Below are 20,360 nucleotides of genomic sequence, written 5' to 3' on the forward strand. Positions count from 1 at the left end.
GACTGGGAGGCAGGAGGAAGGCAGCTAGGCCAGGGTTTGGAGAATGGTCCCAGGAACTCTGAAGGATCAAGATTAGGTCTGGGGAAATACATGCCCAGAAAGGAAGCAGAGAGACAGGCTAGCAAGGGCGTCCCACCTGCGCCATGGCTTGGCTGGGTAAGTGAGCAACCAAAGGGAGGAGGGGGTGCTGGGATTGTAGGTAACTCCTATGCTGCTGCTGCCTGTGCACTGACCCTCTCCTGTTGTCAGCCCCACGTCTTGTCCTTGTGGCTGCCCTCCTTGGTCTGGTAGCCTCTCTGGACTGGAGGATGGCCTCCAGCCTGAATCCCTTTGAGAAGTGCATGGAGGACCCTGATTATGAACAGCTACTCAAGGTGGTGACCTTGGGCCTCAATCGGACCCTGAAGCCCCAGAAGGTGGTGATTGTTGGTGCGGGTGTGGCTGGGCTGACAGCTGCCAAGGTGCTCAGTGATGCAGGACACAAGGTGAGGCGCGTGCTGCCTGATGTCTGCTGGGAGCCTTTCCTGATGCCAGTGGGAAGTCCTGGGTGGCAGGGTGTGGGGAAGCAGTTGCTTTTTCCAGAGCCCCATTCCACTCACCCACTGCACCCCACTTACCCATCCTGGAGGGAAGACCTACTTCCTCTAAATGTAATTGCCAGAGTCAAAAGGGGGATTTGTGTTGAGGGGAACGCTGAGAAATTCCCAAGAGGAAGTGTCCCCATCACTGAAACCTGGGAGTGAGAATGGGCCTTCTATGCAAAGCAGGAAATCTCCCTACCTTAGGCTGGGAAGCCCCTCCACACTCCATCTGGTGCTTTTCCTGCTACAGTCTTGAAACCTTAACTTTCTGTTGTCCTAGCAGCCCCGTCCATCCTCAAGACAGTCTTTTCTAGTCTAGGTGTGCCTTACTGTGGGCAGCAGGACAGGCAGGGGGCTAGTGTGGGTGTAGTGGGAGCTGAGTCCCTGCTTGCCCAACCTCATCTTTAGGTCACCATCCTGGAGGCAGGTAACAGGATTGGGGGCCGCATCCTCACCTACCGAGATGGGAAGACCGGCTGGGTAGGGGAGCTGGGAGCTATGCGAATGCCCAGCTCCCACAGGTGAGAGCCCACCCAGGCAGCGGAGGTCTACCTCTGAACCAAAGCTTGGCCAGAGCCCACCTCCACCCCTGCCCCATATTCAGCCAACTCCATCCCTGATTCAGGCTCAGCCAATCCCAGCCCCATTCTTGCTCCATCCTAGGTCCATGTTCCAGTCTTTGTTTTGAGGTGCTGTGTATGGAACCTTGGGCCTCAAGATGTACCTCTAACTCTGCTCCAGTGTCCCCTATATTCCCACCTAGTCAGAAGATGTGTCTAGACCTCACTTGGAGGTCCTCAGGAGTTTCGTCCTGGCTAATATGACTTGGCTTAGCATTCTGCAGTCACATGTGGTTGGGCCTGCTCTGCCTTCCAGGAGGCTGGAGTGATCACTCACCTCCCCATTTGTTCCCCTAGCCTGCAATCTGCCTGAGTTCTGGCCCTATTCCCACTTCCAGCTCCCAAGTCAGCCCTCAGGTCCTCAGTCCCCAGCTCCATTCCCGTCCTTAGTGACCCCTTCTATGGTGCCAGGCCAGGCCTCCTCCAAGCAGCCTCCTGCTTCCAGGATCCTGCACATGCTATGTAGGAGCCTGGGCCTCAACCTGACTCAGTTCACACAGTACGATGAGAACACGTGGACAGAGGTGAACGATGTGAAGCTGCGAAACTATGTGGTAGAGAAGATGCCAGAAAAGCTGGGCTACGACCTGAGCCACAGGGAGAAAGGCCATTCTCCAGAGGACATCTACCAGATGGCACTGGACAAGGTGGCTACCAGCTCTCCTGCAGAGCTCAGCCCTGCCCACAAGAGTTCTGTCTCTACTACCACCCTGTTAAGGTCCATTCCGCGCCTCTGCTGATAGCCAGCTGGTGTTTTCTGCATTCTGCCAGCATACCCTTTGCTGTAGCCCCTGGCACTCCCAGGACCCTCCAGCACCTGTGCTACTCTGGGTCCCCAGCTGGTTGCCTTAGACAGGTTCCCAGGCATCACACTCCTGTCCCAGAGGTTCTTTTCACACAGAAGCTAACCCTGTCCACAGCTCCATATGGCTTCCCAGTGCCTCTCAGGCCCATGGGCCAGACCTGCCAGATAGCTTCCCTCCCCTACAGCCACTAGTGATCCAGGCATAACCCTCAGCTTCTGGAACCCCACCTGGCTCAGCCATTATTCCTGAGTCTGCACCCTCCATGTGTCTCTGCCTGAGTGCCTTCCTCCTTACCCAGGCCAAGGAGGGCATGGTAGAGAAGCTGGAGCCTGAAGGGAGAGTGCCAGGCAGGAGAGAGCATGCAGTGGGGGTGGTGGCCGAGCCCCGACATGGCCCTGCCCTCCACACTAGAGAACCACTGTTGCCTGCTGCACCCTATTGGGCTGCGAGAGACCCTCACCTGCTTATGCTCACAATGGTCTAGACACAGTTACTGAGCCTCTAAGGATAACACCATTTCCTGGCACAAAACCAGACACCAATACTACTGACTGGATGGGCAGATGAAGGAAACTCAGTATTTGGGAGGACCAGGAGGCCTATGCAGCATGAACCAAGGGCTGGGGCTTGAAGTGGGGTGAGTGGCTGTTCCCACTGCAGCCAGCATCCTCTGACTGTCCCCCACAGGCTCTCAAGTACCTCAAGGTCATGGGCTGCAAGAAAGCCATGAAGAAGTTCCACAGGCACACACTCCTGGTGAGTGAAGCCGGGCTGTTTCCCTATCCTGTCACAAGAGATGAATGAGATCCAGGGCTCAGCTGGGAAGGGGAAGGGTCTGACCAGGGCTCCTTACCATTGCACAGGAATACCTTACTGGTGAGGGCAACCTGACCTGGCCGGCCGTGCAGCTCCTGGGAGACGTGATGTCCAAGGAGGGCTTCTTCTACCTCAGCTTTGCAGAGGCATTGCGTGCCCACAGCTGCCTGAGCGACCGACTTCGGTGAGGGCACAGCAGATGGGGCAAGTCATAGGGAGGGGCAACCTGGGAGAGGCAGGACCAGAGCGGGTGGGGCCTTCCCTAAGAGCCGTGCCTCAACCCGCAGGTACAGCCGAATCGTGGGTGGCTGGGACCTGCTGCCGCGCGCGCTGCTGAGTTCATTGTCTGGCCCGGTGCTACTGAACGCGCCCGTGGTGGCGATCACTCAGGGGATACATGATGTGCGCGTGCATATCGCCACTTCGCTGCAGCCTCACAGCTTGAAGTCGATGACCGCAGACTTGGTGCTGCTGACGGCCAGCGGGCCCGCACTACAGCGCATGACCTTCTCGCCGCCGCTGACCCGCAGGAGGCAGGAGGCGCTGCGTGGGCTGCACTACGTGGCAGCCACCAAGGTTTTCCTGAGTTTCCACCGACCCTTCTGGAACGAGGAGCACATCGAGGGCGGCCACTCCAACACAGACCGCCCAGCTCGCCTCATATTCTATCCGGCCCCGGGCGAGGGCGCATTGCTGCTGGCCTCGTATACGTGGTCGGACGCCGCAGCCCCCTTCGCAGGCCTGAGCACAGAGCAGGCCCTGCATGTGGCGCTCAAGGACGTGGCGGCCCTTCATGGGCCGGTTGTGTACCGGCTGTGGGACGGCACGGGCGTAGTCAAGCACTGGGCGGAGGACCCGCACAGCCAGGGCGGCTTTGTGGTGCAGCCGCCATTGCTGGGGCAGGGGAATGAGGACTATGACTGGGCATTCCCCTATGGTCGCATTTACTTCGCGGGCGAGCACACAGCCTATCCACATGGCTGGGTAGAGACCGCTGTCAAGTCCGCATTGCGGGCCGCGGTGAAGATCAATAACCACGGGTTCAGGCTGGAGAAGCTGAAGCATGCAAGTTTCCAGAAGCAGGGGCACATACACTCAGAGACCAGATTGGATCAGGACGAGGCTGGCCTGAATGAGGAGCAGGAGACCAGGCCCGGGGGACATGTGTTTGTGGAGGCCATCCCTGAGTTGCGGGGGCACGTGTACGTGGAGACCATTCCCCAGGGGAAGGGGCATGTGCATCTACACCCCAAAATTGTCCCCCCGCATGTGCACATGCATGAGGAGCTTATCCCTGGCAGGCGCGTGCAGATGCACGGGGGACACAGGCACGGGACATCTGGTTCCCAGAAGTTCCCGCACTTACACTCCTATTGCAAAGCATCGAGAGTCATCCCTCCCCCAATCCGGTCCCCTCTAGAGCAGGCCACCCACAGTAATAGTCTACAATAAAGTTACTTTTTGTTAAACCCAGAGGCCCAGCTCCCTCGCTCCCTCCCTCTGCACTGTGTCTCTGATCTCCTGAATGTAGGTGCCTTGGGTGCACGACACGTGGGTGAACAGCGCACTGTGCACAGTCAAGTGTAGCTCAGAAGCTATTGAAGGGTAAAGTGCTCACAGGTCCTGACTGGAAGAACAGAAAATCCCCACAGCCTGGAGGGCAGCCTGGGTTATAAGCGAGATCTGAAAAACAAGGCTTGCTAATGACCAGCTCAGTCAAACGAAAGCAAGCAGTTTATTGCCTCACACTGGCAGCTGGTGGGTGGGCGGGATCTGGGACTCCTTGACCTCCAGGAGGACCCCCCCTCCACTTCATGGGCCGGCTTAACATCTCCTGCTCCAGGCCTCCTTCCCCCGTGGGCCTCAGGACCTGCCAATCTGCTAGGAGTCTGCACCGTCGTCGTCCTCAGGCAAGATCTCCAGGCTGCTGTCAGGCTGCGCAACCACATCCTCCCTCGGCGGCCTTGGGGGCAGCGGGGCCCGAGTGGACAGCGGCAGCGGGGATATGGGAGGAGATGGGCTACTGGGCTCTTTTGGCTGTGCCAGCCCCAAGACTTCCTGCACATTGTGTGGCAGCTCCTGGATGGGAAGGAGGTCCAAGAGGCTAGGTGAGGGGTGGAGGTGGAGTCATAAGGGTGGGGAGGTGGGGAAGGCCAGGCGGGTAGGGCCAAAACAATAATTTCTTGGAAAAAAAATAAAAGGTGCTTTGAAAACTTAGAGAGAGAGAGAAGACTCACTGGGCAGGCAGTCAGCTGCCTGTACAGGGCCTCTGCCCGCGTCAGCACGTCTTCCACACTCAGCTTCATGGTCAGCTCATTGATGTGCTGCAGGGAGGGGAGAATAAGGCACACTCTGGGGGTAGAGGGAAGCAGGCTTGCCCCCCCCCCCCAAGATACAGGGCCCAGCTAGGGGAGGCCGCCATGACTCCCTGGCCTGCCACAATCTTCCACAGCACTCCAGGCTAGCACACCTGGATGCTGCAGCACAATAGGAAGGAAGGGAGGGCCCTCACTGGGGGTGGGGGGTGGGGGGTGTCAGCCTCCTCTACTCCACTGCTCTGTAGGTACAACAGTTCCTACCCCACCCAGACACGGCAATCTATTCAACCATCCCAAGACCAAGCACACACACCACACCTAAGTCAAGGCAGCACGAGGGATTCCCACACTTCACCTTAAGGATCTCGTTGGCGCCAAAGCCAGACAGCATCAGCGCATCCCGCTCCATGTCCAAGATGGCACAGGCCACCAGCAGGTGCAGGCTGGGGCCAGGAAGCCCCGTCCACAGCACCTGAGGTATCAGAAGAACCCTGAAGCCCCATTCTGACCTGCCCAGCTCCCCTCACCTCCCAGCCCTTCCGCCAGCGTCTCACCCCAACTGGCTGCCCACCTCCCACAACCGAAGGACATCGGGGAAGGGAAATTCCCTCTTGAACCAGATGAGAAGCCACCGGAAACAGAAGCACAGGGAACCCGAGTCCTGGGAATCTAAAGGAGGACACAGGTGGTTAGCCTTGCCCACAGCTGGTGACCCTAGTCCAGGTCACAGTGTACTCTGCAGTTGTGATAGGCAGATGACAGGCATGAGATCTGCCACCACTGCCCTTTAGAGGAACAGGAACACATTAAAACCATGTACGACACCAAGGAAAGCAACCATGGCCTGTGTCAGAAAGATGGGCCACCCTAAGATTCTTGTCACGGAGTGTGACCAGTCTCAGGACATCCTGTAAGTGCAGCAGATACAACTCTACGTGCCCAGGAAAAGCTGGGTTTTAGGAGGCTTCATGACACAAGCAGCTGTCTCCCTATGCCCAGAAAGGGAAATGCTTATCTAAGGCCTCGCTGCCAGCATGGTCCTAGTTTCCTCAAGGACACACCCAGGGTCTCATGGAGCTCAGGCTGGCTTCAATTCACTATGCGGGTTCTGAGCCCCCTGCTCCTGCCTCCTCCGTGCTGAGATTCCAGGCGTGTATCACTTGCCCAGGTTTCTGCAGTGCTGGTGATCAAACCCAGGGCTTCGTGCATGTTAGGCAGGGATCCTACCAATTGAGGCACGGTTCCTTTAGCATTTCATTAAACAAGCAACAAGGAACTCACAGCTAGTGTGAGTGCAATGGCCCTAGATGAGAGGCCAGAGAAACCTCACCTGGCCTAAAGGTCAGGTCACTTGGGACATTTTTCTCATTCAGATGGTCGCACATAGAACCTACCCAGGAAATCACAGAGTGGCTGATCCAGTACCCGAAGAAGCAGCAAGAGCTGCCCCAGCTGCCGCTTCATAGTCTCCTGACTCTCTTCAAAGTTCCCATGCTGCAAGGCACAGGAGGGAGTGTGAGAGCAGTGGGCTGACTGGACGCCTTGGCGGCCGTCCCCGACACGCCCTCCCCCTCCCCCGGCGCCTCACCACAAGTTCCATGAAGCCACAGAAACACCAGAAGGCATCCACTTCGTTCTGAACCACGAAGAGTATTGGGGACAGGAGGTCACTCATGCCCTGGACATAGCCTGGGGACACAGGGTCAGCTGCAACACCTTGAGCACCCAAGGCACCACCTCCTCCCCCATCAGGGCGGCGCTCACCCAAGTCAAAGTGGTACATGCAGTAGGTGAGGAGGATATCATTGAGCAGGCCCAGCCCCGGGTTCTCAGGGCCTTCGTAGAACTTGTTAGTCCTGTCGGTGCGGCTTACGTCTCTCTCTGTGGGGTCCCAACATGGTAGGAACATGAGTAAGGTTAGCTGGCCTTCCTGGCTGGTCACAGGTCCCAGCCCTACTCTCCTGCAGGCTGGCAGCCCTCAGCTTCAGGGCTCATGCTGGAGGGAGGGTGGGTGCTTCCCCAGAACCTATCACTGCCACACAGCCACACAATCTCCCAGTGAGAGCCCACAAGGCCCAGACCTCTTCCCCTGCCCACCACCCAACTCCCACCCGAATGCCCCGTCTGCCCCCACCCACCAATGAGGCTACGGTATCCATGCAGCAGGGAGTTCTGCCCCCACCCACCAATGAGGCTACGGTATCCATGCAGCAGGGAGTTCTGCCCCCACCCACCAATGAGGCTACGGTATCCATGCAGCAGGGAGTTCTGCCCCCACCCACCAATGAGGCTACGGTATCCATGCAGCAGGGAGTTCTGCCCCCACCCACCAATGAGGCTACGGTATCCATGCAGCAGGGAGTTCTGCCCCCACCCACCAATGAGGCTACGGTATCCATGCAGCAGGGAGTTCTGCCCCCACCCACCAATGAGGCTACGGTATCCATGCAGCAGGGAGTTCTGCCCCCACCCACCAATGAGGCTACGGTATCCATGCAGCAGGGAGTTCTGCCCCCACCCACCAATGAGGCTACGGTATCCATGCAGCAGGGAGTTCTGCCCCCACCCACCAATGAGGCTACGGTATCCATGCAGCAGGGAGTTCTGCCCCCACCCACCAATGAGGCTACGGTATCCATGCAGCAGGGAGTTCTGCCCCCACCCACCAATGAGGCTACGGTATCCATGCAGCAGGGAGTTCTGCCCCCACCCACCAATGAGGCTACGGTATCCATGCAGCAGGGAGTTCCTTCGCTCCTGCTCAGCACTCACAGACTTCCACTGCAGCTTCATGCGGAAGTACTCGTCCCTGAGGGAAAGGGACATGGGAGTCACGGCCCTGCTAGCATAGCACCCAGGGAACCCCTGGAGAAACACCTGCCCACACCATCGCTCCCCAAGCCCTGCCCTGCCCACACAGGCCACCTGGTCCCTGCCTCTACCTTTTCTCTCTCCCCTAATGTTTCTCCACACAGAATACCCTGTGGGCTTCTGGCAGTAACTGTCACTTCCGCTCCCTCTGCTGGAAAAGCATGCTTAGGGGCACCAAGGCACCCTCAGGTCCTCACAAGGGGTCCCAACATGGCAGGTGCATAACACCCACAGAGAGCAGCTGACAGCCACTGCAAAGCTGTAGGAACTACAGAGTACACAGTGGCTTCAAACCGCTGTCTGTGGAAGAAGCCTCAGTAGAGCTCACACTAGTCCTACAAAACGGCAGGCTTCAAGCCCAAGCCTTAGGGTAGAGATGTCTAAGGGGTGGGGCTGTGCCGTCTCACTCACGTTTTCTTCCGCACATGGGCTTTGTGCTCTTCAGCTGAACCCTCCCAGCTAAGGTACCCCAGAAGGAACTTCCAAGCCTCCCGCCGCAGGCCAGGGCTGAGACCCTGGGGGTGCAATGGAGCAGATAGATCAGGGGGCTTCCTCCTGGCCAGCTGTCAGCCCAACCTAGCCTATATCCACTGACACTTACCCCTGAGAAGATCCGATTTTTCAACTCAGGGATATTGTGCAGGCGACCATCAGGACCCACGTGGCGGGTCCACTCTTCCTCTGTGACTGGAGGACCCCGCTCCACTGTGGGACGCTGCCCCAACTCCACCTGCAGGACACAGGGCAGGTGAGCCCCAAGCACAAATGAGCACCAGGAGGACTGGAGGAACCCTAAAGACCAGGGGTCAGCAGGAAGCTTCCAGAAAAGAAGCCATCTGAGAATAGCAGCAGCCAAGGCCAGGCCTGAGACAAGAGGGTCACGAAGCACAAGGCCAGGCTGGAAAATGGAGACATCTAATCTCAGAAACCACAAATGGTTGGGAAACTAGTTCAGAAGGGGAGTGCTATCTAGTTCACCAGTGAGGGGCTGGGGTCATGGCTTAGTGGTAGAGAACCAGCCTAGCATGTAAGAGCCCTTGGGTTAGATGGATCCTTAGCACAAGAAAAACATCCACCAGGTACACTAGGTAGCTGGCTGGCCCAGTACATGAGATTGCTGTGAAATCACTTCTTATGCAGCTCTAGATACTGTTTTCATGTTACCCAGGTGCCGTGGATTATTATTTTAACTAGACCAAGATGGGCTACATTTGTTTCTGCTGCAGAATATCACTTTCACTATGTGAAGGTGAGTTATTTTTGTTTCTGCTGCATTTGTTTTAAAGATGTAAGGATGTGTTCTTAGTTATGTAAAGATGTGTTGCACCTGTTTTACCGAAGGCTCCTGATTGTCCAAAGAGCTAAATGGCCAATAGCTAGACAGAGAAAGGACAGGAGGGGGTACTAGTCAGAGCGTAATATGAGGAGAAATCTATGTTCAAGAGGAGGAGGGGAGAAGGAAGGACATGCCTGGGGCAAGAAGCCAGTGAAAGTAAGAAAGAGAATACAGAAAGAGAAACAGGCTAATTTAAGTTAAAAGAGCTAGCCAGAAACATGCCTAAGCTAAGCCGAGCATTCAAAACTAATTAAGTCTCTATGTCACGATTTGGGAGCTGGTTGGTGGCCCAAAAGAAAAAGCCTGGTATGCCAAGAAGAAAACTGAGTCCTTGAAGTCATATGCCTGTGTGGTGCAACAGAAAATCCAAAACAAGGTCACTTGACACTTACGCAGGAGATGACCTCAAAACCGGGCTCTGGCTCATCATCTGGCCGCAGAGGAAGGTCAGGGGGGGAGGCCCCCTCAGGGTGTGGCTGTAGTGCTCCCCGGAAGAAGTTGGTCACTCGAGAGAAGCTACTGAAGGTGGTGGAGTAGGGATCCTGGAGGAAGCGCTGGGGATGGATGGGCGACAGGTGTCAGAGCTGTCCCTGCAGATCTCCCTATCACACCCGTGAGCGCCCTGCATCCGATTCCGGAATACTTACTGACACCACATTGGAACTGTCCTGGTCAAAGAGCTGCAGGTGATGGAAGGAGTTGGAGAGGGCAGAGGAATCGTGCGGGAAGACCAAGTAGAGGCGGGGGTCCTGCGGAGAGCTGGGAGAACGGGGACACAAGGAGGCCACAGGCCTTCATGTACTGGGCTAGCCTGGCCATACTTGCTCAAGGTGCTACAGTCCCGTTTTCTTCACCGAAATGTTACTGCAAGGAAAGGCTCCAGACCAGAGCTGGGCCTTGGAGGCCAATAAGGCTTTTGCACTTCTGGGCCCCTGTGACTGCCTTGGGGAAGAGCCAATGAGCAGTTCTGTGGGGATGAAGAGACACCTTCTGTGTGTCAGGAGACTTACTACTGAAGTCCCATTACGATGGGACTTTTCTTCCCACCCTGCCCTCACTTTCAGGCTCTTGTGGCCTACACTGGCCTTGAACTCTGCACCCTCCTGTCACAGCCCTCCAAACACTGGATCTTTTAGCACCTTTCCATTAGAACTGTGCTTTGCTCATTGTCCTGAAGACTCCAGCTGCATCTGCAGAAGGACATGCTGGCTCACAGGTTCAACGCAGGTGCAGTCAGAGGCTTACCTGGCCAATAGCAGGTAGCGACTGAGGACCCGGAGCAAGGCTCGGGTACCTCCCCTGTGGAAATGCAAGGCAGGCAGGGAGCCCCCAGCCTGTGTCACCAGGACCAGGTAGGCCCAGCTGAGGCCTGGCTTGGACCTGCGGATGGACTTGAGCTCCCCCAGGCTCACAGAGAAGGCCCAGGAGCTCTGGGGGCAGCTGGGCTCTGCACCTAGGAGAAAGCAATGTGTTGTTGGTACAGTATGAGTGGTAATGGATAGGGCAGGCCAACTCTGTTTTCTCTCCATACTCTGTCTTCTGAGTATGGAGAACATACTCAGAAACACAAGATGTGGGAAGCTGAGCACGGTGACATACACCTTTAGTCTCAGTACTTGGCAGGAAGAGGCAGGCAGATCTCTGAGTTCAAGGCCAGCTAAGGATACATAGTGAGACCATGTCTCAAAAAAAAAAAAAAAAGAAAGAAAGAAAATGACCCTGTGATTAGCTACCTGTTAGCTCTTCCACAACCTACAAGCCTAGAAACCTTTAGGAGAATTCAATGTACACCTAGAGCCAAGCCATTATTTCCCAGTCCAGAAAAGAAGCACCTGGAAGCCACCACCTTGATTGTGGAACCATGATAACTAAGCACAAGAAGTGGTCCACTAGACCACTGTGGCACAGTTCCACCTACCTCTCCTGGGCTCTGCCAGGTGGGGCCTTGGCCGCACTGTGCTAATGACAGCCCAGTCAGGTTCATAGCCTGGGTCAAAGGTAGGTTCCTCCTCTGTGGTGCTGGGCTCGACTCCACTTGAGTCCTTGGGAGAAGAGATAAGGGAATGAAGAATTGTGGGCTCAAGGGTTCCAGCCTGTGGCTGGAAGCCCCAACGAGACAGCATTCCTTCAGAACAAGGAGGGAACAGGCAGGAGGGGGCAGGTTGAGGAAGAGTCAGGCTACACCTGAGGCCACAGCACCAAAGTCAGTCGAGAAGTCAGTGACAAGGGACAGGGTCACATCCATACACACTCTCAGCACTCAATGAAGAGCCTTAAGTGATGGCCACTGTCACTATGTTTAACTGTGAGCTCATGGGGAAACTGTTGATGACAGTCCCATGATGGACAGAAAGGATGCTGTAGAGCAGGGCCAGCCAGATGGCTTGGCAGGTAAAATGGATGACCTGAGTTCAGTCCACAGAACCTATGAGGAAGAAAGAATGACTCCTCCAAGTAGTACACACATGAGTAAGTAAATAAATAAGGCCAAAAGAGAGTTTAGAGTTTAGGGCTTGCTGCACCAACAATCACAAAGACCAGAGAGAGCTCAGCACCCTAGTTTCAGCATGTGTCTGCACTGCCATCTTCTGGCTTCTGCATGCACCTATGGACAAGCGCACACACATGCCCAAACACTGACACCACACAAACTAAGTCTTCAGGCTAGTAAGCTGGCTCAGTGATTGCTGCGAGGCCTGACAACATGAGTTCAATCCCTGGACCCATTCAGTGAAAGGAGAGAAACTGCTTCTACAGGTTATCCTGAGTTACACACACACACCACACACCACCACACACACAGAATAAATGTAATAAATAAACCAGAGGGAAAAGACAGCTGCCTCAGACCAAACCCAGGCCACACCCCTTAAGAAACGGGAATCCAGTCTTTCACCCAACAGGGTTCACCAAGAAGCCAAGAGAACCGGACATCAGATCATTTCACAAAGCAAACAGGCTCACAGGTCCCCGAGTACACCCTCTTGAGTGCCTTCCTCTTGAGTGGTGAAGAGAAGCACGGTGCCTACCTTCTTGGAGAAGAGGATCTGGGTCGGGTCTCCAGCCTCCTCCACCGGAGCCCAGTGCAGGAGGACGTCGCTGTCCTGAGGGACGAGGGGAGGACTTAGTTAAGTCGACCGACTGCTCTCAGCCATCAATCCGCAGCTCCCACAGACGCCACCTGCATCCCGGCTCACCTTCTCCACCACACGGATGACACCCGCGATGAGAGAGTCCGGGTCCTGGTGCTTCCTGGCACTGGTGTGCAGGTACACGCCTCCCTTCTCAAATACCACCTAGGAGCGGGCATGCTGAGAGGCAGGGTCTAGGAAGGGGCATGCCCACGAGTGGGGTCCAAAGACCCCGGCTGACCAGCTAGGATGGGGAGTGCCAAACTTACAGGGGAGGGGCTAAGGCAGAATCTACCTATCGACCGTGGAGTGACGGCGTCTTGCTAACTTAGCTCTGCCTAGTGCCTGCGCAGCGGAGGGTGGAAGCCGCCCATCGCGGGGGTCGCCTACAGACAGACAAGCGAGGGAATGAGTCCCCAAGTCTTACCCTATAGCTGGATGCTTCCATAGCCACCGCGGAGGTTCCACTGCCCCGATCTCCTCCTTTTCCGGGTCAGTGTGGTGTCATATCCGGAAAGAACACTCCCTTCCAGGCCGGATAATGGTAGCGCCCCCAAAGCTGTAGAGCTGCAATGGGGGAAACCATCTATCTGAACAGGGTAGTTGAAACGCGAAGCTCCACATCACGTGGTGTGGACAGTCAGGTTGGCAAGGGTCACGGGACAGCGCAGGCGCAGTGCACTACCCTGGCCACGAAGTAAACAAGGAGGAGGACCCGTGGGCTCCCTCCAACAACTCGTGATCGCCGGGAACGCCTCCTGGGCTCTCTCCATATTTCTTACTGGCACGGAAGCCAGTGCTGTGCCATGTTCCTCGAGGGCGATCCGGGGCCTCGGCGGCGCGGGGGCAGCCATGTTAATGCGGGGCACTACCATCTGTTTGCGGGGCGGGACGCCGAGGGGTTGGAATAGCGGAACACAGGAAAAGGTGAGAGCAGCTGTAGTTAGTACCCGAGCTGGGGAGGGCTCGGGATGAGGGGTGAAGGCGTCAGGCCCTGGATGCGATGTTCCCCTTGATTTCTGAGTCACCGTGGAGAGAGGGCCGAGCCACCATTTTTAAGCTGGGCAAACCGAAGCAACAAGTGCTACCATACTGAATCTTTGCCAGCTTTGTGCTAAGAGCGGGGACTAGACGGAGGGAGGGAGGGAGGGCGGGCCATAGGCTTTATAGGCCTATGAAGCCATGCTGACTGCCTCGGCGGGCGGGAGCCGGTTTCCTCCACTTCTCTGTCAGGACGCTTGCCTTCGCGTGTGAGCATGGGCGAGCAGCCCTGCTTGTGGCGGGCAGATGGAAATGGCTTAGCGGAAGTCTTTTTCCATGCTTTCCATGGGCACTCCACTCTTGTCATTGCTCACCGCTTGCGGGTGAAGCTTCTGGTTGCTATTTTGATTTGGGGCATTCAGGATAAGGGAGGCGGAGTGTACACCATGGAGGAGGGGCAACCGCACGGAAGTGACGCGAGAAGCCGCCATGCCTTTTGAGGGCGGCGACGGCGCCGGGCCGGCCATGCTGGCTACGGGCACGTGAGTGGAGGCGGCGTTGTGAGCTGGGGTTTGGGGAGGATCTGGCTTTCCTCGGGTTGAGGGGCGGCGGGCGAGCGGGAGGGCGGCCGTGGGAAGGGCATGGCCTGCGTAGGTCAGGGGGCAACGATCACCTTGCGACCCTTGGCTGAATGCTGAAATGGCTAACGCTCAACCCCTCGTGTCTGACTCGCGACGATTGCTAAACAAGCTTGACTTCGGTGGTGCAAACGGGCTGGGACCCTCACGTTGACGGTGAATCACGTCCATGCGGCTGTGTTTGGGGGGGGTCGCTGGTGGGTGAGGGGTGCCCCTGGGCGGGACTTCCGGTCCTATCCTCACCGGGGGCGGGGTTTCCTGTTTTCCTAGAGAAGGGGCCTGACTTGGCCGCGGGCGTGGTTAGGCCCCCGGGCCCAAGTCTGCGGTGGTAGGATCCTCCTGGGCAGCCCCGCTCTGCGTCCCGTGCTCCAGCCGTTTCCTTCCCCATCTCCCGTCACACCTGTCCTGGGAGGCCTGCACCTCCCTGCTGGACAGCTCCCCCTTGCTGGTCTGTCCCCGAGTCTCACCTCATAGGAGGCCTAGGAGGTCCGAGTAAGTCGCCCTCCTTTGAGCCGCCTTCAAAAGCCACTCACCCGGTTTTCACACTGCTGCTGTGGCTAGCCCCGAGAACTGTGCGGAGGAACTGGGTCCTATCACCCTTTGCTCTCTTTATTCTCAGAGAAGTGAGAACCCAGGCTAATAGCGTCCAGGGTGTGTCATCTTGGACCAGCCACCTATCTTGCCCTGACCCTTATGTTTCCAGTCTCCATCAACTAGGAAAGGTGTGAGATGTGTGTGGGAGTCACTGTGTGCCTCCCAAAGCTGTGGGTAGGACTTGGAGTTTAAGCATACCGTGTAAGCACTGCAGCTCAGCCCTTGTGGCAGGTGTCTGCAGCTTTCTCTTTCTCAATTGAAAGGTGGCATGGGGAGTCTAGAAGCAGGAAGGATTGGAGCTCAGGATTGGTAGAGGGCTCCCGACACAGACTGCCCCTGTCAGTGGCCTTTTGGGCCGGTGGAACAGTCAAGATCTGGTCTTCCTGAGTTTGGAAGTGGAGTGGCCACTGCTGCTGCTTGTTGTAGGAAGTGAGAGGGTGGTTAGGAGTGGTGATCACCTTCTGGTCCAGCATGTGGTCAGCTCTCACCTCAGTGAGTCCGTGTGGAGTCTGAGCAGGCTGGGGTTTTTTTGAGCATGAGTGACAGAAGCACTTACAAACTGCCTTCAGATTTCAGATTCTCTTTGCTGTGATCCTGGTGACCTTGAATCCCTCCAGTGGTGAGGTGCACACTACCTCTCAAGGAGGGTCCTCAGCTGTCTACACGCTCTGGGTTAGTGGGGAAGAGAGACACAGTGGTCCATGGTCATACTACAGTTTTGAGTCAGGCATGGTGAGGACCCGGATCCTTGCCCTTCAAGAGTTCCCTGTGCGGTGAGAAAGCTGTCACAACTCTACAAGCTCTACAGAGCTCTAAACAGCAGGGGCTGAGGAACTGTAAAAGCCAATGGTGTGATTCTGAGCACAGAGCAGCTCCAATCCTCCTTTGCCCACATTTAGCCCAGAGCTAAGCCGTGTCCTAAGAGAGTGACCCTAGCTGGGTGATGGTGGTGCACACCTTTAATCCCAGCACTCAGGAGGCAGAGGCTAATGGATCTCTGTGAGTTTGAAGCCAGCCTGGTCTATGGAGCAAGTTCCCAGGACAGCCTTCAAAACAATACAGAGAAACCCTGTCTCGAAAAACAAGAGAGAGAGAGAGAGAGAGAGAGAGAGAGAGAGAGAGAGAGAGAGAGAATGTGACCCTGAAAGCCTAATGGGGAGCTGGGGAGGGAGCATCTCCCTCATCAAATGACCTGAAGGCCAATGAGCTGAGTGTGGGATACATCTGATCCTAAAAACTCTAGAGGGCAGGGTTCCACTGCACTGAAAGAGGCCTGCTGGACCAAGTGAAAGATGGTGGCCTGGCAGTGGCCTGCGTGTTGTGCTACAGAAACCATCAAAGTCACCTGTGGTTTTCATTGAGACCAGTCTGTGTCTGAGGCTGACCTCAAAGCCATGACAGTCTTGCCTCAGCCTCTGAGTGTTGGGATTTCAGGTGTATGCCACCATGCCTGGCTCAAATGTGTATTAACATCCTACATGCCATGGAAAAAGGTGCACATGATATTCATGTGAGTCTTCAAAGACTTTGATCAGGCTGGCTGTGTGGTACTTCACACCTTTAATTCCAGCTACTTGGGTAGCAGAGGAGGGAGGATTGCTAAGGCTACCTGCCAGCCCTGTCTTAAAAAGTACACAGGCTTTGATGCAGCTTAGTTGGTGCTTGCCAGCACTCATGAAGTTCTGGGTTTAGTTCTCAGCACCACATAAACCAGGTGTGTGGTGTGCATGTGTAACCCCAGCACTCAGGCATTGGATACATGAGAATCAGGACTTCAAAGTCACCTTTGTCCACGTAGTGAATTTGTGGCCAACCACCAATTTCAGACCCTGTCTGAAAAAATAGGAAGAACCCAAACTGAAATAACCATAAACTAGCTTGGCTACAGTGCCCATGACCAACAAAGATGAAGACTCAAGACTTTGGCTCCTGTTTGGAACAGGATGGGGCCAAGATGAAACCTAGGGCTGGACTTGATGGTGGCTAATATAGGTCCCAGAGGAAGCCTACTTGGGAAAGGGGTGGAGCTCAGCTGGGGCGCATGCATGCTGTGGGAGGGGAGTTACATTGGGGCAGTCAACCCTCATGGTTGGTAGCGACAGTAGCAGCAGCGCCGCCTCAGCCCCTCTGTCCTGCTCTGGCCCACAGGGCGCGGATGGCGTCTGGGCGGCCGGAGGAACTGTGGGATGCGGTCGTGGGGGCCGCCGAGCGCTTCCGGGCCCGTACTGGCACAGAGCTGGTGTTGCTGACTGCAGCGCCACCGCCGCCACCTCGCCCAGGGCCCTGTGCCTATGCCGCCCATGGCCGCGGGGCCCTGGCAGAGGCCGCCCGCCGCTGCCTCCACGACATCGCACAGGCACACAGGGCTGCTACTGCCACCCGGCCTGGCCCCCCACCAGCACCACAGCCGCCCAGCCCTGCTTCTAGCCCTCCACATCAACCAGCCCTGGCCAAGGATGATGATGAGGAAGATGAGGACGAGCCCACTGAGACAGAGACCTCTGGGGAGCGGCTGGGCGGTAGTGATAATGGAGGTGAGCTGGTGGGGTTGGTGCTGGGATGGGGTTGCTGGTTGTCCTAATGCATCCTTATGACAGTACTCCCTAGCAGCCACACACAAGGTCCAACAGCACATAACACGATATGTTGAACAAACGGCTTCCTTGAGGGCTTCTGGTCTGGCCAAGGAACTAGAGCATGGTTCTCTGAGAGATGCAGGTGTCTCTGGAAAGAAAGCGTAGCGGCTGCTGGCCCATTCGTGAAGGGTGGAGAAGTTTGCAGGGGGGGGGGGTACTGCGACAGCAGAGGAAGCCAGGAGGTTCCAGGCACCCTTTCTTTACGTGATGTTGGGCTCAGGCATCTCCCATGCCCCATGGAATCCACATTGGGCAGCTGGATTTAGAGACTGTATTGTAACCGCAGGGCTTTGAGGGTATAGGAATTACTTATTTGCTATCAATGCTTACTGCTGGTCACCTCATCCTTCCTGAGAAAGCCAGTATGTCATGAAGAGTATGGGCTCTGGAGCCAGTGGTATGGCCAAAGAGTCTTTCATTTCTCCCTACCAGACCACCTTTTTTTTTTTTTTTCTTTTTTTAAAAACTACTTTGGGTTACATTGTCCCAAGCAGATCTTAAAAGAGGTTTCAGGCCGGGCGTTGGTGGCGCACGCCTTTAATCCCAGCACTCGGGAGGCAGAGGCAGGTGGATCTCTGTGAGTTCGAGGCCAGCCTGGTCTCCAGAGCGAGTGCCAGGATAGGCTCCAAAGCTACACAGAGAAACCCTGTCTCGAAAAACCAAAAAAAAAAAGAAAAAAGAAAAAAAGTTCCATGTTGAAGATAGTAGTGGGCTCCTGATATGGAAGGGGCCTGAGTAACCAGACAGCAAATGAAGAATGTTGAGGCCTGTCCCACCCACAGGACTCTTCATGATGGATGAGGATGCCACTCTGCAGGACCTGCCCCCCTTCTGCGAGTCAGACCCGGAGAGCACAGATGGTGAGGATCCTGGGTTGTCCAAGCCTTAGGAGGCCAGGCCAGGGGTAGAGGGACAGAAGCTGAAGCCTCCCTGTATCACAGACGGCAGCTTGAGTGAGGAGACCCCCGCCGGTCCCCCAGCGTGCCCCAAGCCGCCAGCCTCAGCCCTGCCCACCCAGCAGTACGCTAAGTCTCTACCAGTGTCAGTGCCAGTGTGGGCCTTCAAGGAGAAGAGGACAGAAGCGCGATCGTCAGATGAGGAAAACGGCCCGGTGAGGGGGGGGGGGCGAGACAGGTGGGATGGGCCAGAGTGGCCTGCTGCAGGGAGCCCCCTGCCTTGGCTAATGTGGCTCTCTTCTCAATCCCAAGACCCCACTGTGCTTTAGGAAGAAGGCCCCTTGTCTGTCCAAAATAGTTTTTTTTTTTTGGGGGGGGGGGTCAGATAGGCAAACAGGCTCAGGGTCAGATTAGCTCCCAAGATTCCTTTCTCCCAACACCATTCCGTGTGTGTGGCCCTCTCAGGCTGTGCTGGCCTGATCCTTCCTTCACAGAAAACTCCCTGAGGCAGAGGGGAAAACAAGACACTGAGGGGAACACATAACTTCCTCCAGCCTCCCAGGACCAGGTCCCTCCCCGTATGACGCCCCGCGGGGTTCAAGCCCATAGCCTGTGGGACAATCCGGGCAAGAGGGTTTCTGGGAGGCTGGGAGGCGGCACCTGCCCTGCCCGCTGCCCTGCGCCACTGAGCGTTTCCTCCCTTCGCAGCCCTCTTCGCCCGACCTGGACCGAATCGCCGCTAGCATGCGGGCATTGGTGCTGCGGGAGGCCGAGGACACCCAGGTCTTCGGAGACCTGCCGCGGCCGCGGCTCAACACCAGCGATTTCCAGAAGCTGAAGCGGAAATACTGAGCGGCCGGAGAAAGGCCATTGGGTTTTCGAGCCTTGCTCTGCCCAGCAACAAGACAATTCTTTACGGGATTGGCTCGCTCCGGTTTGGAGTAGGGCTAGTTCTAAAACGCTCAGTGGGTCAACTCCAACTCCGTTTCTTGCCTAGCAACAGAAGCTTTACCCGCATATCCTGGGCTCCTGCCCAAGAGCGGAGCCCAGCGGCGGGACCAGGTGGTGGCTCCGCCCAAGTCCGGAGAGTCGCAGGCCGCCCTTCTTGAACTCCCCATCCCATTGGCCCTGGCCTCCTGGGGGTGTGGCCAAGCCCTCCGGAACCCAGAACTGGTCAGAGGCCTTGAGTTTGTTACACTACTAGGGCTGGGTTTTGTTTTTGTTTTTGCCTGACACTTGTATCCGGTTCCCCACGGGGATAGTCGGGGCCTGCTTTTTTGCGTCTGACGCCCCCATAGGTTCCACCCAACTACTGCCTGTCCATCAAAGTCTGTCCTGCACCCAGGACGGTACCAGCTTCCTGCCCCCGACCCCCTCTCCCCCACGACCCAAACAGGTGCCTTAAAGGGCCCTCTCCCACCCATGGGAGGGGGCCCCACTCTCCGGCCCTGGCCCTGGGTGCGGGAGAGTAGGGTGGGGGCCAGGAGTCGGGAGGGGCGCTCTGAGATTAAAGTTCAACTCTAGTGAGTGTGTGGTATTTACTGTGTGAGTGTTACTCTGAGGCTCTCCTGCAAATAAAAAGTTCGGGGTTTGAGACAGCATTCTGTGACAGGTGAAAAATCTGGTTTTCAGAAGCATGATGGTGGAAGTGGGTGGAAAGCCAGGCTGGGAACCTCCATCTCCCACTGTTCGAAGGGCAGGGGTGAGGGTGGGCTGTTTGTCACCTTCAAACTAGTCATATGGGTCGCCTCCCTTTTATTTTTCCTTTTTTTTTTTTTTTTTATTATGTATACACTGTTCTGCCTGCATGTATCCCTGCAGGCCAGAGAGGGCACCAGACTACATTACAGATGGTTGTGAGCCACCATGTGGTTGCTGGGAATTGAACTCAGGACCTCTGGAAGAGCAGCCAGTGCTCTTAACCTCTGAGCTATCCCTCCAGCCTCTTATTTTTCCTTTTGAGACAGTTTCACTTTGTGGCCTGTACTGCATCCTTAATCTTTGGGCAGTATTTCCCATCTACCCCGTCATGCTCAGCTTTAGTGTATTTGCCCCACGAGGTGGGAGTGATCATTCCGTTTTACAGCAGAGAACCCAGCATCATCGAACAAAGGAAGAGTGTGAAGGGGCCACAGG

The 20,360-nt window shown here is 56.1% G+C and overlaps 3 protein-coding genes across 17 annotated transcripts in view; 2 read left to right on the forward strand and 1 right to left on the reverse strand.

Moving 5' to 3' along the window:
- The window catches only part of Il4i1 (interleukin 4 induced 1), a 24,136-nt gene extending 19,840 nt beyond the window's left edge, over positions 1-4,296 (forward strand). For all 5 annotated transcript variants that reach the window (XM_035446196.1, XM_027420730.2, XM_035446195.1 and 2 more), the window contains 6 exons: positions 250-485; positions 990-1,102; positions 1,647-1,848; positions 2,695-2,763; positions 2,871-3,007; positions 3,111-4,296. In XM_035446196.1, the coding sequence (XP_035302087.1) occupies positions 250-485; positions 990-1,102; positions 1,647-1,848; positions 2,695-2,763; positions 2,871-3,007; positions 3,111-4,275 (1,922 nt within the window). In that variant the 3' untranslated portion in view covers positions 4,276-4,296. The remainder of the gene's footprint in view (positions 1-249; positions 486-989; positions 1,103-1,646; positions 1,849-2,694; positions 2,764-2,870; positions 3,008-3,110) is intronic.
- Positions 4,297-4,535: 239 nt separating this feature from the next.
- Positions 4,536-13,069, reverse strand: Tbc1d17 (TBC1 domain family member 17). 2 transcript variants are annotated; one of them, XM_027420735.2, is made up of 17 exons: positions 12,907-13,069; positions 12,546-12,644; positions 12,378-12,452; positions 11,267-11,390; positions 10,594-10,801; positions 9,996-10,107; positions 9,741-9,902; positions 8,614-8,742; positions 8,424-8,527; positions 7,856-7,950; positions 6,906-7,022; positions 6,730-6,830; positions 6,536-6,635; positions 5,713-5,810; positions 5,497-5,613; positions 5,061-5,147; positions 4,536-4,902 (listed from the first exon to the last, which is right to left on the reverse strand). In XM_027420735.2, exons 1-17 carry the CDS (start codon positions 12,925-12,927, stop codon positions 4,705-4,707), a joined length of 1,947 nt encoding a protein of 648 aa, XP_027276536.1. In that variant the 5' UTR covers positions 12,928-13,069; the 3' UTR covers positions 4,536-4,704. The 2 variants fall into 2 exon arrangements, 1 of the variants encoding a protein (XP_027276536.1); XR_003486383.2 differs by having other exon boundaries at positions 4,848-4,902; positions 5,696-5,810.
- A 161-nt stretch (positions 13,070-13,230) lies between these two features.
- On the forward strand, positions 13,231-19,752 carry Akt1s1 (AKT1 substrate 1). 10 transcript variants are annotated; one of them, XM_035446199.1, is made up of 7 exons: positions 13,231-13,406; positions 13,883-14,002; positions 15,262-15,465; positions 16,841-17,226; positions 18,111-18,188; positions 18,270-18,439; positions 18,933-19,752. In XM_035446199.1, exons 2-7 carry the CDS (start codon positions 13,950-13,952, stop codon positions 19,074-19,076), a joined length of 1,035 nt encoding a protein of 344 aa, XP_035302090.1. In that variant the 5' UTR covers positions 13,231-13,406; positions 13,883-13,949; the 3' UTR covers positions 19,077-19,752. The 10 variants fall into 10 exon arrangements, with proteins under 10 accessions (XP_035302090.1, XP_027276541.1, XP_027276551.1 ...); XM_027420740.2 differs by lacking the exon at positions 15,262-15,465 and having other exon boundaries at positions 18,933-19,076; XM_027420746.2 differs by lacking the exons at positions 13,231-13,406; positions 13,883-14,002 and adding an exon at positions 14,061-14,254 and having other exon boundaries at positions 15,262-15,364; positions 18,933-19,076.
- The last annotated feature ends 608 nt before the right edge of the window (positions 19,753-20,360 follow it).

The sequence above is a fragment of the Cricetulus griseus genome, chromosome 6, assembly GCF_003668045.3.
Source record: "Cricetulus griseus strain 17A/GY chromosome 6, alternate assembly CriGri-PICRH-1.0, whole genome shotgun sequence".
Lineage (NCBI taxonomy): Eukaryota > Metazoa > Chordata > Mammalia > Rodentia > Cricetidae > Cricetulus > Cricetulus griseus.